Genomic DNA, 16966 nt, shown 5'->3' with positions numbered 1-16966 from the left:
GATCTGAAGGTGCAGTTCCCCAAATAAAAATTATGGTGTCTTTACCATTTGGTGCATAGAGCGGTCTTGCACAGTGAAAACAAACTAGTGAACGTCACTACTAAATGTAGTGAACGTCAGTAGACTACTAATGTCTGCCACAATACTCACTATTTTTATGTAGTGACGTTCACTACTAATTTTGTAGTGAACGTCACTACATTGACCACCAAGTAGTGACGTTCACTGCAAAAAGTAGTGAGTATTGTGGCAGAGCAATTCACTACTAAATATTTTGCCTGTCCAGGTAAACAGTCTGTGCCATCATTGAACATCCAGCAACTATGTGCTCGAAACTCTCTGCAAACTGTCCACACATCCTGCAGTGATCTGAAGGTGCAGTTCCCCAAATAAAAATTATGGTGTCTTAGCCATTTGGTGCATAGAGCGGTCTTGCACAGTAAAAACAAACTAGTGAACGTCACTACTAATGTCTGCCACAATACTCGCTATTTTTATGTAGTGACGTTCACTACTAATTTTGTAGTGAACGTCACTACATTGACCACCAAGTAGTGACGTTCACTGCAAAAAGTAGTGACGTTCACTACAAAAAGTAGTGAACGTCACTACTTACAAGTAGTGAGTATTGAGGCAGAGCAATTCACTACTAAATTTCATGGGCGGCCATAATTAATGTCTCTGTAACAGACATAAGATGTGCTTTCCTAAGCCAAGCAGAGGTTGAACACTTCTCTCAAGTAGTAACTTAGGCCATTGGGCATGCAAAGCCTTAGAGTGTCACTGTTCAATATGCTGATCAACAGCAACGGCCTTAGTTGTACAAGTGTCCTGCTGCATAAACAAACGTTCTTTACTTTTCTCATGATTAGATCTTCATGGCAACTAACATAGGAAGCCAAGGCACTCATCTCCACCTGCACTACATCAGAAACAGAAAGTAGGCCTCTTCCACCCTATTTACTTCGTAGATACAGTCGATTAACACCAGCCCTAGGATGAAGGGCCTTGTAAGGAGTCATCTGTTTTCTAGTCAATCTACTAAGATCCAAACATTCATTAATTGTCCAGTGAATTATACCAACAGTGTAGCGAACTACAGGTATTGCAAAACCATTAATTGCAATGATCTGATTGTGGCCACTCAGTTTAGATTTTAATATGGCCCTCAAACGATGTTTGTATTATTATTATTTTCTTTTATTATTACTATTTTTAACAAATAAACGCAATAAATTATGTCAAATGTATGAGAAAAATCCTGAATGTCACCGACGCTTCAGGTATCAGTCAGATGTCTCCTAAGAATGTGGGTTGGGCTCAACAGTATGCTCTTCTGCATCCTTAATACTAGTTGCTTTTTGAATAGTTCCCAGCAGCTTCAAAGAGTTTGTAAGTGAAGTTGGAATGGAGCCCAATGCTCCTAGAATGATCGGTACTACAGTTACTGGTTGCTGACACATCTTCCTAATTTCAAGTCTGTGTACTTCTGCATCTTCTCTTGAAACTTAGAAGCCATGCATCCATCACCAGGAACAGCAACATCTATAAGATAAACATGATTTCTACTACTGCTGACATAAATAATGTCAGGCCTGTTGTGAGGAAGGTGTCGGTCTGTCTAAATTGTAAAATTCCATAGCAATTTGCTACCATTACCACACACACTTGGCTGAGGCTTGTGATTCCACCGTTGTGATATCACATCGAATCCTTCCAGTCTGGTTAATTTCCAATGCAGCATTATAGCTACCTCATCATGACGATGCTTGTGCAACCTCTGAGCAATTACTTCACAGCTACTTATAAGATGATCAATAGTTTCATCATGTCGACCACAAAGTTGACAAGAAGGAGTGACGGGTAAGTGGAAGATGTTACATTTTATTGCATTTGTAGTAATAGCCTGATCCTATGCTGCCAATATAATCCCTCAGTTTCTGGCATTAAACATCCTGAAGTTAGGCATTATTATTACTATTTTTATTATTATTATTATTATTATATTCTTATTACTCATAAAGCTTTTTTTATAATACAAATTACACTACAACTAAACTACAAACACAATTAATTACAACAGTGGTTCTTATTACTTGATTATGTAATTATTATTGCTATCTCAACAAAAGAATATAAGAGACGTGTACGGAAGTTTCTTCGTTCAAACTAGCATTTAATTTCTGCAATAAATAGTTCGAAGTAGATGTTTAGCCGGTCACCGGTCACGGTGCAAATATTTATTTAGCCGGTCGTTTGTTGGGAAGTGTCACCTATAATTCTAGTATCAAACACACTAGTTGTATGAAGGTAAGTTTTGGGGTGAGTTCGAGGCGAGCTAGGGTTGGCCAGACTTCGCCGGGACGCTCGCTTCGCTCTCTCCAACCCTAGCTCGCCTCGAACTCACCCAAAAACTTACCTTCGTACAGGCAGTGAGATTCATCATCAACGTTTAACAGGGGTTAGCGTTAGGGTTCAACTTTGGTTTCTTCTTCACTGGTATGGTTAGACTATATGTTATTTTATATTTGTAACATTAAATACAGTACAAAAACTAGAAGAGTAGCCTGCAAGCACCGGTGGTACAGTGGTAGAACGTTGGTACTCTAAACCTGATTGTTTGGGTTCGAGTCTAGGTCACGTCACACTTTTTTCTTCGTTTCTTAAACCTTTTTGTGTCACGATTTTTTCTAAGTTTTTTTTTAATTGCAATGACCGGCTAAATATCAACAGCCTAAATAGTTGTGCCATCTCATTGTTACATTATACTGGAGGAATGATGAATTGGACCACCCAAGCTGAATTGCGTAAGGTGGATATTGATACAAGAACATTGATGACTATGCATGGTGGTTTTTTATTGAATAGTGATGTGGACCGTCTTTATGTCTCAAGGAAGAATGAAGGTAGTGGCCTGATCTCAGTGAAGTTTGCATTTGAACATGAGAAGAGAAAGTTATCATTTTACGTACACCACTCTGATGATCCTTATTGCAACAGGTTATCAGATGTTTGAGGAGCATGGCAAAGAATACAAGAAATTATCCAACTTGGAACATCTACAAACTTGAATAACAAGCCTCTGCATAGTCGATTCATAAGGAAAATGTCTGAACAGATTTGTATTAAATCACAATACTGTGGTTATGTGTACCCTTTGGTAGGGTCCGCAATGCGAAAAATCGATGTCCTCCAATCAACTACCTAACTATTGTTATGTGTTAGTCTAAGTGTAACTTAAATAATACCAGCGTGGCAGCCAAGTTTGTCACTTTCTTCTGGTAGAAAACGATACAAATGTCTTAAAATCACGTGATTTTTCGTTGCAGCAATTCGTAGGGTTCTTCGTATGCCACGATATTCACTCTCAACATTATTCAAGTAGTCTATCATCAACTCAAGGTATTGGTGGTTTGATTTTATTTGTTAGTTTCTGGTGGCAGCACGATCTGTGCAGCTTTTTGGCGACAGACAAAATGTTTCTTCCTCTGGAGCACAGGACAAGCAGAACAGCAACTGCGCCGTGGGTCAGCAATGACCAGTACTAGGTAAAGTACCTGCATGCGGAGTATGGTTATAATTGAAGCTTGTTAGCCATCTGGCTGAGCCATCTATATGCTGAAATTAGGCCAAAATGACACGATTTTTGCAAACAAATACCAGAATGGTTGATACATCAGTGAGACAGTCTCCAACAGCAAGGATACGAAGCTTATAAACACCTAACAATACGGCTATCTTGCCCAGTAAACGCATAGAGTAATCCAATGCATGAAATAGGCACTCACGTGATAGAAATTCAAATCGCGGAAATACCCACTAAATCGCTTTCATTTCTGAATAGGAACCATGCAGTCTGCTTCTTTTGTAAATATTTTTGTTAATTGTTCACTCAGGCGCGGTCTGGGCCAGTGCAAATGTGTTTTATGCTGTGATGGCATCATAGGGAGAGTCTTAGACTGCTGGGCTAATCGAGATGCTGAACCTAATGCACACAAACTGATTGTCACTTAATTCCAAGTGATTTTAAGGTCATTACAATAGATTATGGTTGTATTTTCCAAGATTTGAATATCGATCACGTGGGTGGCTATTTCATGCATTGGATTGCTCTATGCGTTTACTGGGAGAGATAGCCGTATTGTTAGGTGTTTATAAGCTTCGTATCCTTGCTGTTGGAGACTGTCTCACTGATGTATCAACCATTCTGGTATTTGTTTGCAAAAATCGCATCATTTTGGCCTAATTTCAGCATATAGATGGCTCAGCCAGATGGCTAACAAGCTTCAATTATAACCATACTCCGCATGCAGGTACTTTACCTAGTACTGGTCATTGCTGACCCACGGCGCAGTTGCTGCTCTGCTTGTCCTGTGCTCCAGAGGAAGAAACATTTTGTCTGTCGCCAAAAAGCTGCACAGATCGTGCTGCCACCAGAAACTGACCAATAAAATCAAACCACCAATACTTTGAGTTGATGATAGACTACTTGAACAATGTTGAGAGTGAATATCGTGGCATACGAAGAACCCTACGAATCGCTGCAACGAAAAATCACGTGATTTTAAGACATTTGTATCGTTTTCTACCAGAAGAAAGTGACAAACTTGGCTGCCACGCTGGTGTTATTCAAGTTACACTTAGCCTAACACATGACAATAGTTAGGTAGTTGATTGGAGGATATCGATTTTTCGCATTGCGGACCCTACCTTTGGTAACCTTGCTAAAGAAATAGAAGGACTTGTATTTTCGGCCAAAGAGAAGGCCTTATTAACAAATGCTGTTACAGCTCATATCTACAAAACCCCATGCTCAACTAGATGCTGGCTTTGTGGTTCTTTTGATGAGACCATTGACCATCTCGTAAGTTGCTCTTTTTCCAAAAAAATCATAAGAGCTGGCATGATCGTGTTGCTTCTCATGCTCACTAGATGCTAGCAAAGCAAGCTGGATTCCCTGTGCAAGATCTTTGGTGGAAACATTTTCGTCCACGAGTTTACGAAAACAATGTCTGTAAACTGTTGTGGGAGTTTTCCATTGTACTATGGTATTAAAGCAAACAAATGAAGTCTACCTAATTGGTTTTGCTATTCTCGAAGATTCCTGATTTGATTTGATTTATATATTTATCCCGACTTTCTCAAAAGGTTGTTGAAAAGCAAACAAAACATGCGGATTTAAAAATTGAAGTTGTTAGAGTGTAGAAATGTAGAAAGTATTCATCATTCCTATAATTGTTGAGGTGTTAGAATCCATATATCAAGATTATTCACTGCCAATTCCTCCTCATTTTATTTCAATGACAAGATCCACCAGACTATATCACCCACATCGTTTTATTCTACCAAACTCATCCACCTATTCATACCAACAGAGCTTTTTCTCCAGATCAATTAAGGATTGGAACAACTTACCATCTTCCATCATTGAGAGCAACAATATTGACTCTTTTTCAGCGGAACTGCAAACATTGTATGGAACTCAATAACTGTAATCTTTGTAACTACGTAGCTAAAATCATTTTATCATTGCTTTTTTTCCTGAGCATATCAGCTGTGCTGACTGCTCAGTAATAATAATAATAATAATAATAATAATAATAATAATAATAATAATAAGGATTTATAGAAATTTCGTTACTTCTTGCACCAGTAGAAAGCCAAAAGCGTAAAGCATGGTATGGGGTCTAACATGTTACTTACCCATAAAAAATGCATTATCAACTCCTTTGTTTACTGTTAACATTCCTTATTTATTTTTATTTATTTGTTGTTACTGGGCAGACGGCAATTGCCGATGCGCCCAGGGGGCGATCAACACCCCAAAGAAATCACACTTATATATAAGATATACAGCAAACAATTAGATAGACAATAAGTAATTAGTAAATGTATCTATGTTTTCTGATTCTATGACAGATACTGGCAAGCTGTTCCAATCTTTGATTGTTCTTGGAAAAAAAGCATGTTGATAATAACTGTACCGTGTATTGGGTTGGATATAAAGTGGTGAGTGTGGTGGTTATTATTGTTATTATTATTAATTAGCAAAGCCCACTAGGGGCAACACGCTAATGAGCATTACAATCACATATTATATTACTTACGGCGTTCTTAAATGTTGCAAGAAGTAATGAAACTTCTGTATCATTTGTGACTGGATCTACGAAAACCGTTCTTATCGCCCAAGTCAGGAAATTTGATTTTTTCACACAAACACAAAGCTTAATGAATGCACTATCAAGTTTCACTGCAACATTCGACAAGAGTGAAGCGGTCTGCTTTTGCTGGCTGCTTTATTAAAGCGCAGTGGCGAGCCGTACGAGTGATCTGGGGTCTTCATGGAGCCCTGGCCAACCAGAAGATGGCTATGTGTGACTGTACAGCTCTGTGGTGCTGGACAATGACATGTGCTGTAAATTTCCTTTCATTTTAGCCAGTTCTGAGTTCTGAATGGTCTTAACTTGGCCGAATTCATCCAAACACGTTTCTTTTCAATTTTTGAACACCATCTTTTCCGCCTTCCAGGGGCCCCTCCTCTCAACCTTCTGGAGCTTGCCTGATACAGACAACCTCGTTTTAAAAACTATCTAAAATGGCGGGAAACTTAGCTATTGACTACTTCTTCAGTGGACGATCAGGAAGGTAAGAAATTGTTGTGAAACGTGTGAGAATTTGGTATGCATAACTACCACCATTGGCTAGCTACAACACCCTGAATATTTAAAACCGACGTTTCTCGATACTTTTAAATGGGCGATACGATCGGTTCTCCCAGAGACAGTCACATTTTATTTACAGAAGGTCAACTTGCCATTGTCTCTAATTCGGACATTTTAAAAGACTATTGTATTCCACAACGGCGTTACTTGACAATTTGACTGATGCTTTGTTTATTGTACTTTGTGTGTTTTATAGCTAGCTGGAAACTTTTTACATTAACCTACACTCTTGGTTAGAGACAGGTTATTTGTATACCAGCAATGTATTTGTACGTATATTTTGCTATGATTAAGTTAAGATATAATAGTAACGACGAAGAAGCCTTGTTTGAGCAGGCTGCTCGCACTGCTATATCTCCTACTAACACAGAACTTTAAAAAAATCTAGGGACTGGGATCTATCGGCTTATCTAAATTTAACTGTTCTGGGTGTTATATATTATTGTATGTACTTTTATAGTGTAAGTCTTGCCATGGCTACTGTACTGTCCACCCATTGTATGGTACGCTTGAGTCTATACTTCGATAATCATGTTGTATATTGTCTTAACAGATAAGGTATCCCTCTCCCTTGTAGTTGCGTTAAACTGTCAGCATGAGCAACCTGAACACAAATCTCACCTTCAAAGGCTTGGCATACTTCGTCTGAATAGCCTTTTTCTTTAAGCCAATGGGAGAATTCGTCAGGTCTTAGTAATTTTAAATCTTCTGTAGAGTTCAATGACACTGCCATACTCAATAATAACTGTTTCAAAATGTAATAAAGAGACAAGTTAATTTCTACCTATTCCTTTATTATTTTATAAATAATATCTAGTTGTTGTGTGGTGCATGTTTTATATCTATGTATCCGTAAACCCATGCAGTGTATGCAAACGTATTGCATGAAACATTGCACAAAGCATTTATTTTCACGAATAACACAATCTACTTTATTGTCAAGCACATTGGTTGTATGAAGGTAGGATTTGGCGGGTTTGAAGCGATTTTTGATTAGAGTAAAACAATCAAGTCAGGCCAACCCTTGCTCCACTAAAACTTCACCTAGAGATTAGCTTCATAAAGACAATGAATGATACCAATATGCTTATAACATTATTATTATTATTAATAATAATAAATAATTAACACAGTTTTACAATACTGGTAAAGATGGCTAATAGTCAACAACAGTTCCGGCTTAGCCAAAGCAGTTTCACTGTAGTACGGCTATGTAGAGATGTCCGATTAGAGAACAAACTGCTCTAATCGAATACCCTTGAATCTATAATACCAACTACATATTGAAAAAAACGAAGTTATCCACTGGATTGAAAAATGGCTCACAGTACGTAAACAACGAGTTTTACTGGATGGAGAATCATCTGACTATGTCCCTGTGTCATCTGGAGTACCTAATGGTACAGTGTTTGGTCCGCTGATGTTCTTGATTTATATCAATGACATCACAGAAAATATTTCATCTTAGCTAAGACTTTTTGCAGATAACTGTTTATTGTATCGTGCTATTAAAACAGAACAAGATTGTATCCTACTCCAACAGGATTTAGACACTCTGTCCCAATGGGCAGTCACTTGGCAGATGAAGTTCAATCTTAGTAAATGCACTGTTATGAGATGTACAAGGTCCCAGAATCCTATGATTGCAGATTGTTCCCTTCATGGATCCATTTTATCTCTATCACATAATCATTTATACCTTGGAGTTATGCTAGATGACCACCCCTCATGGTCCACCCATGTTACAAACGTTGCTAACAAGGCTACAAGGATGTCGAACTTCCTTAAATGTCGTCTTAGTAAGTGTCCAACACATGTCAAGGCATCTGCTTATCTACGTACTTATGGTTGGACCAGTAATGGAGTATGCAAGCGTTGTCTTGGACCCATACTATCAGACTCAGATATCAATCTTAGAAAAGGTTCAGAGGAGTGCAGCTAGATGGGTTCTATCTGACTATAGTTATCACAGTAGTGTTAGTGCCATGCTGGAACAACTCAACTGATTACCCCTAGTGAAGAGAAGGAAACAACAGAGGCTTAATCTGTTCTAACAAATAATGCATGGAGGAATTGGCTTATCTTTACCAGAATACATTAATTTTACCACCAGACACACTAGACATCATCATCCGTTTAACTTGATTGTACCACCAACAAACACCACCACCTACATGACAAGTTACTTTCCAAGAACCATCCGGGAATGGAATTCACTGCCACCGCACCTAATTGAACTGAACACTCTAGCTACATTTTCAAACTTGATTGAACAGCACTTATAATTTGTGATAGTTTGGGCTTAATCAGCTTTGCTGTGTGCCCTTCCCCCAAATAATAATAATAACTACTAAGCAGCTGCATACCATGACTGACATCCACTGAACTGAGACACAGTCTCAAAGTAAATAATTGCACTGTTAAACTGTCACACCGCTTCACAGTACTCACTACTTGTGATATTTTCTTACGAGTAGTAGCCTTCATTCCCAGCTTTAGTCATTCATGCTTCAATTGGTATTGTCACAGTCGTGTGTTGCCGGTGAGAAAACATGTTTCGTTAGGGAGGGAAATGTTCACCTACGTAGTTGTCTGTAGCGTTCAAAACATCGCTTGAGGAATAGATTTTGATGTGCCATTCCGTGCCATATTCAACCCGAGATTCAATCTGGTCCGAGATCTGGTCAAGCCAATGTGACTTTACGTAAATCAAACAAAAACGGTAAGTTCACAATAATATGTGAAAAATTCTTGAAGTCAAAGTGGGCCCAAAAAATAAAATTAAATAAAATTCGCGCCTACGTGTAGCCATCGTCTTAACCTCATACCCCCACCTTCATCAATAAATACTAGACGATATACTTATTTTGTCCGTGTTTGTTTTGTGTGGAGCAAAGTACCAATGAGTATTGTGGGAATTGAGAGCCATTCTGTTTTTCGCCACGCTATTTACAAACAGTTTTGTTGTAAATTTTAAATGTAATTTATCATCGTTGATTTGTTGTTTTGTAGATGTAATTATATTTGTGACCCAGTCTGACAAAACCGGTCTTATTGCCCATGTCAGCAGATTAGATTTTTCACCTAGGACACACAGCTACATGAATAAACTATCTAATTCCACATTTAAAATCAGCAAGACTTGAGTGGTCTGATTTTGCTGGCTGCTTTTCCCGAGCCAAGTGGCGATCCGTACGTGTGGTGTGAGGCCTTAATGGAGCGGCTCTGGTCAGCCTGGGAATGACTGTATGTGGCTGTACAGCTCTGTAGTGTTGAATAAGTACTTCTGCTGTGAATTTCCTTTCATTTTAGCCAGTTTTGATACCTCAATGGCCCAAAACTTGGCCTAGTTCAACCCATGGCCTTCCTTTTTAATTTTTGAACACCATCTTGCCTGCCTTCCAGGGCCCCCACCTCCCATCCAATTTGCAGCTCGCCTTCCAGGGCCCCCACCTCCCACCCAATTTGCAGCTCGCCTTCCAGGTCCCCCACCTCCCACCCAATTTGTAGCTCGCCTGATACAGTCAACCTCGGTTTTAAAACTATATAAAATGGCGGGAAAATTAGTTGTCGGCTACTTGCACAGTGGATGCTCTGGAAGGTAAGGAATTGGTGTAAAACGTGTGAAAATTTGGTACACATAGCTTCAAACATTGGCGAGCTACAACACACTAAATACTTAACACCGGCATTTCTCGATATTTGTAAATAGGCGATAAGCCCGGTTTTGTCAGACTGGGTCACATTTGTTGTTGATTTGTTTTGTAAGTGTTATTTTGTGTGTTTTGTCTAGTGGTTTTATGTGTTTTGTACTAGGACAGTACCTTACACAGGCTTGCCTTTTGTGCGCTATTCCTTCCCTCGTGGTAAATTGATAATAAATAAATAACAACAGGAAGATTTATGCTTAGGGGAGACTTATGGCTCCCCTGTTTCCCGTCCTGAGCATGACGTTAAACTGCTTGGAGGATGTGATTAAGTTTACCACACTCCTTCTAGGGATTCAATGACATTTATTTAATGACATCTGTACCACATTATACTTCCTGTAAACATCATATGACCATCATGTGATATATCAGGTGATATTGTAAGACCATTTTGTGTACAAATATGTGACTGGGCCTATGAAAATAAAGCATGTGGGCGCATGATTTTCACCAACTTTTTAAAATTTCCATCACTTATACCTTTTTGCACAATAATGCTATGGCAATGAAATTTTCAGCTCTTATTAAGCATTTAATTGGCTTTATGATGCAAGTTACAGAATGCAGTTGTTTCAATCCTGAGATATAACCTGTAGTGTGATGGGGTTTAGTTTTCACCCACATATCCTGTTTTTGCAGGACAGGTCACATATGGTTGTGAGTATTTTGTATAAATGCACGTATGCTTTGAAATGTTTCATGATTTGTCCAGACTAAGTAATTGTAGCTGTCATAGTTAGACACCTACTAGTTGAGACGTAATAGTCCTACTTTACCTTTCCCTGCTTGGATCCTTTTATAATAATAAAATTAATATGTGACTGGATTTTGGAAAAACGATCCAAATCGCACATTAGAAGTTTCGAGATAAACGGTTTTAAAGAATTGAAGCCAGCATAACTCTCCAAGGATAGCAAGCACACGTATGAAATTTACACAAAAGATGCATCAATCTGTTACCTTTCAAGCCACTTCCAGTACTTGTAGCTGCTTGTACAGTTTCACACCAAATAAGATAGAAAATCTGAGCAGTTAGACGAGCGAAGTAATATCACGAGTGCTCGCAAAGGGGTGGAGGCTGGGGGGTGGCAGGGAGGGCAAAAGATAGGCCTCAAAATGGAGACAGACCACGATTGGAGTCCAGACACGAGATTACAGGGCTGTGCTGGCTCCTTAGTGGCTGATATGTAGCAAAATCTACAGAGAACACGTCTGGCCAACATTATAAGGCTGTCCACCAGTAAACCACTGATTCTTGCCAAGCCAGGTCCTTCACAAGGCCTGAAACCGCCATTTGGGCACTCCAGACCACCCAGAAAAGACGTCTACTAAAACCAGCCTCGTGTAGTTTGAGTAGTGCTGAGGGTCAAAACTTGTAGTACGGTAGTGTAGCTATACAGTGGTGGTGTTAGTTTGATTTTGCCTGATGTGCGATTTGGTTCGGTTCTGTAAAATCTGGTCACATATAGTAATTGTGACCAGATCTGCGAAAAGGGACATAATCGCAAAAGCCTAAATTTACAGTATAAAGCATTGAATACATTGGGTGAAATACTTACATACACTGTTTAAAAAAGGAGTAACTGTTACTCCCCTAGGGGAGTTCCCAGTGTAGAGAGGATTGAACACTCCTATATTTTTGTGGAGAGTAACTAACACCCTGCAAAGGAGTAACAGGAATGCTTTGAAAAATCTATTCTAGGGAGTTTTAGTTACTCCAGGAGAGTTCACATAAACATGCAAGGTGTTTCCTTTACTCCATGAAATTCTACAAATAACTCTGTATAGAATCTCAAATGATGTTAAAGACATACAGCAAAACTGTAACAAAATGTTTACAATATCCAGCTTTATAATATTGGAAAGTCACTGAAAAAGAGATCAGTAGCAAGGCTTCATCATCAGCAAACGACGCTTCACTCCACTTCACTGGAGTTACTGCCTGCCACGTGACATGTTATCAGCTGTAGTAAATAGCAGTATAGTAAAGAAATATTCAACAATTACATAATTGTTACTTGTATGGCTGAAGGTACACACAGTTACCAACAAAGTTGTAAAAAACTATTTTGCCAGACCAGCAGCATTGGTACTGTAAGCACAGTTGCTATCATGCAAAACAACCCTTTTTTGCTACCTGGAGTTCATCATTTTGTTTGTCTATTTGTTCACTGGTTCCTTGTGGTACCTGTAATATATGCTTATAAATTGATGCACAGTCACTGTCACAGCAAAAATAGTGTTCCAATACTACATATTCTAACCCCGTCTTTATTCAGTATTGGAACAACTATTTTTAAAAAACTCCCTATAATGAGACCAAACAAACCTCAAATCTATAAATGACTCTAATGTTATTCACTATTGGGGGCTGTGGTCTGTTTTTGTTTGAGCCAAGGTAGAATTTTCGGACTATTAGTTCCAACACCTAAATATAGACAGAATAAATACAGTCAGCATTTGTGTATGAATTATGCTGTGTTCAATGGTAAACAGTAATCATTGCAATTTAAATTAAAGAATGAACATTTCAGAATCTGAGCACACTATAACCATTGGAACTTTAAAAACTGAAGTGTCCACAGGAGGTAAATCTCCTGGGCCTGATGAAATCATTGCCATCTATTATATATATTCAATAAGTTGTTTAATAGTTGTATAGATGTTGTAGACTGAAAGTCTGCCCATGTTAACAAACTTACTGGATGTTGTTTAAATTCTATGTTCTCAGTGACATTGAGACATCCGTGTTAAAAAGGTGAACATATGCTTATGTAACTATAAACATGATCTCCTTACAGGTCAAGAATAACTTGGAAAGTTGATGAAGTCAAAGACACACAATGTACATTGAATCAAAGATTCTTGTTAACTGCAGATGATACACCTTACTAGTGAATCTGCATGTAATACAGACAATGATACAGGTTGATGACCTGACCAGGCAATATCATTGTGTCCAGCTGCTAACAACTGAAAGCAGACAGGCATGATATGTAGCTACGCCATGTTTAAGCTACGTGGCTTTCCTCTCCTCCTCAAGTCTTCAACTTCTTACACACTGAATACTAGTAGCTAGCGGTGAGCTTGCATGGGTTGAATACTGTAAGTACTAGTCAGTGATACGACTTAGTCAGCCGAATTTTATTCTCTCTCCCTGAGTCTTGAACTATTTCTACCGTGTCACGATAAGGCGCCTAAACCCTCACGAGCAGTGGTGACTTCCGTTGGAGCCAGTTTAATAAACCCGGTGTGTCACACGAGACGACTCAGATATGAGCTCAAACCGGCGTACCTGAAAAACAATGAACGAGATAGTGAACGTCCAGTAATTATTCACGAACACGTAAACACTTTAGTAGCTTTCACCTTTTAAGCACTACAATTCCTCAGAGAAGCAAACCGCTTTCAACTACTCAACACGGCTCTGTTGTTAAAGAAGCCGTTTCTATGGTAACGATCTTCACTCTGAATAATGCGCTTGTAATAGAAATGGTATTTAATAATTATACATACGTATTTCAAAATATTCTTGAGTAACAATTCGTCCTCCTGCTTTAGTACTGTCTGTTTCCTTCACTATGTCTTGGTTAGCCTGTAAAATAGCTAAAACGTGAATAATTGGCTTCCATTGAAAAGGAAGCCTAAAGAATTACTTTCCTTTTTACATTTCATAGCTAGAATTGAACTGGCTAGTTAAGGCCACTACAATGAGATTACTTGTTTCTCATCAGCTTCTCATAGAATCACACATGCGGGCGGGAGGGTTATCTCATTATTTTTAAAGTCATATAAATTGCAGAAGTTTAATGTAGCTACTACTATAGCTACACTAGAGAATCTATGACAAAACCAATAATAATGGTCTACCTTTTTATTTTAGAATTTTAGGTGTTTGGCGTGCAGTTCAGAATTCAAATATACTTCAGCTTCTTCACCACAGTAATAACAAGGCTTTCTAAATCAGAGAGTCCTTTAAGAGAACTCCACAGTAGTTAGTACCTTCACCATGCAGTCTTGGGGTGGCATATCTTCAGCAGCAGCAGCAAGCAGAAGCTGCCGATGCCGTGTTAGCTAGCATCTCCAGGCTGATTAGTCTATTAGGGGAGGGGCTGCTGCAGGCTTGTAACAAAAGAAACACTAGAGCTACTATGACTCTTAGAGATGATAACCCATTCGTAGACATAGGGTAGGTCACGGTACTAATGCTAATATTCTCATATAGCACTCACTGATGGTGCCTCAGTGGTTGTTGATGCTCTAGAAAGCATTGGAACCAGCACAGTAGTGAAAAAACTCACGAGTAATGTCTGAATCTGCAATAATGAGTTCACATGTACACAAGAAAATTTGATGCGGGCGGTTGATGAGAAACAAGTTATCTCATTGTAGTAGCCTAATGGAGAAAATATCATAGTGAGACAGCTATAACCTGCATGTGGCTTATTCGAATGTGGCCTCAGTAGCTATACTGGCTCACTGAGTTCACCTTATCTACTAGCTAGCTGTTAATGGGAACTCTTCAGTTATTTTATTATTATTATTGTTTACTGAGCAGTCAGCCGTGCTGGTGTGCTCAGGAATCACATAAACAAATACATTAGGTACAATAATATGATTGGAGTCTAGCTGTAAATAGATCAGTATCTGCAATTTCAATTGTATCAGCTGGTAGTATGTTCCACTCGTTTATTGTTCTTGAGAAATAGCAGTTTGATGCCTTCACTTACTTGGAGTTCTCTTTACCCTTTGTGGGCCACTGTTACTCTCCAAGTAATCCAAACTCCCCTTTCAGAGTAAACTATTTTACTCCCCATAGTTACTGTTACTCCCCTGTTTTAACAGTGTATCACTTTAAAAATTCCGTAAATACTTACCCAGTAATTGATACTCCTATTCATGGCGAACATGATGATGAAAATTGTAGTCCCGTATCTCAATCTGTTGACAAGTCACAATGGTTTTTGTAAGTGCCTGTAATTTATTATTCCTATACTTGCATTAATTTTTTTCCATAGCAAACAACTAATAACATTTTAGAAAATGATAATAATATCAATCAATAAAAAACAGTGGGCAGCTAGGCAAACTCTGCCCAGTCCTGGGATGCTGGGATTGTTGCCATTACAGAAGCAACATTGCCACGTTGAACATCAATGGCAACTTTCTAATCAAAAATTGGGTGGCCCTATTATCACGAGCCTGAAAAAACTATACTTGCTGTACAAATCGATTTTTCTGTTGTTGCTACTTTGTATTGCTGTAACTCCTAAAGTTATTGGCAAAAGATGCTGAAACTTTGCCAGTGGGTACACTTGGCTAAGTAGATTGTAAGTATTTAATAAAACGAAATTCTAAAAAAATGCGATTATGACCTGTATTCTCAGATCCGGTCACAACTACAGTGTGACCAACATGCTTTCAGAGTTGCAATGGCCCGCATTGAACATTTGAAGACAAATTTCAAGGCTCTCTATCTTATACCAAGGACTACACAATTCAGTTTCACTAGAAATACCTACTTATATTACAGCCACTACCACTACACCCCTCACTAGATTTCAACATTATTTTCACTTCAATATACCTACTACTAGAACTAATTACTATCATAATAGTTACTTCCTACAATCCTTTGGTGATTGGAACTTGCTACCCATTTCTACTATCGAAGCTGCTACTCTAGATAATTTTACTAATCAACTACGTAAGTTATTAATTGTATAATTATATTATCGTAACTTCTTTTTTTTTTATTGTAATATATGCACTATAACTCACTGATTGATTATAACTAGCAATTATATGTATGTACTGTATGCTGTAACTTATTATTTATGAATAGTAATTGTAATCAACACATGCACTGTTTATTATTAGTGGGTGTAATATTCACATTGTAGCATACATACTTTAATTTATTGATTGTAACGTGTTCTGTGATTTACATCCTAGGCAAACCAGCTGTGCTGCCTGCCTAGTAATTAATAATAAAGAATAAAGAACTACATGAGCGTGTCTTTCTGTACTACTGTCTATGGCGTAGGTACACCCAGGCCTTCACGGGAACAGCCCCGGACAATCATTACTAGTACCCAGGTAGCGAATCTCGTATTGTTATATTATTATTATTATTATATTATTTAATTAGCAGAGCCCGCCTGGGGCATAAGTGCTAATGTACATTAAAACCAAAAGTGATTGTATAATAATTGTTTGAAGCTGTCAATAGTTTGTTGGTTGATGATGTCTTGTGGTAGTTCCATTCTGGTATTGTTCTTGGAAAAAATGAGTATTTATAGTTGTCTATTGATGTATGATAGTGTAGGAATTTTTGTTCATGATTAGATCTTGTAATGGTGACAGGTGATAATGTTGGTAAGTAGCTATTAGGTATTTCGGTTAGGTTGTGGATAATCTTGTATAAAAGAGTTAATCTTGCACATTTTCTCCTTAATTGGAGTGGTGGCCATTCTAATGATGTTAGCATTTCAGTTACACTATCTCGCATATTCCATCTCCATGGTCGATTCA

The 16966-nt window shown here is 38.3% G+C and overlaps 1 protein-coding gene and 2 long non-coding RNA genes across 18 annotated transcripts in view; 1 reads left to right on the top strand and 2 right to left on the bottom strand.

Annotated features, from left to right (window-relative positions):
* The window catches only part of LOC136247257 (uncharacterized), a 237281-nt gene extending 229770 nt beyond the window's left edge, over positions 1 to 7511 (bottom strand). For 10 of the 12 annotated variants that reach the window (XR_010697258.1, XR_010697254.1, XR_010697259.1 and 7 more), the window contains exon 1: positions 7344 to 7468. Coding sequence is in view for 1 of the 12 variants with exons in the window: in XM_066038884.1 (XP_065894956.1) it covers positions 7344 to 7455 (112 nt within the window). In the remaining 11 variants the exon portion in view is untranslated. Of the gene's footprint in view, positions 1 to 7343 lie in introns of all 12 variants that reach the window. The other 2 variants (XR_010697255.1, XM_066038884.1) reach the window with 2 other exon arrangements.
* Positions 1 to 16966, top strand: part of LOC136247269 (uncharacterized) — a 286965-nt gene that overhangs the window by 30688 nt on the left and 239311 nt on the right. The window lies entirely within an intron of this gene.
* Positions 12215 to 13903, bottom strand: LOC136247266 (uncharacterized). Of its 5 annotated transcripts, none has more exons than XR_010697295.1 (4): positions 13802 to 13903; positions 12762 to 13727; positions 12451 to 12620; positions 12215 to 12396 (listed from the first exon to the last, which is right to left on the bottom strand). It is a non-coding gene; the product is annotated as an uncharacterized lncRNA (long non-coding RNA). The 5 variants fall into 5 exon arrangements; XR_010697294.1 differs by having other exon boundaries at positions 12451 to 12860; positions 13135 to 13727; XR_010697296.1 differs by having other exon boundaries at positions 12451 to 12860; positions 13232 to 13727.

This window comes from Dysidea avara, chromosome 2 (assembly GCF_963678975.1).
Source record: "Dysidea avara chromosome 2, odDysAvar1.4, whole genome shotgun sequence".
Taxonomy (NCBI): Eukaryota; Metazoa; Porifera; class Demospongiae; order Dictyoceratida; family Dysideidae; genus Dysidea; species Dysidea avara.
This window is presented reverse-complemented; position numbering and strand designations above follow the sequence as displayed.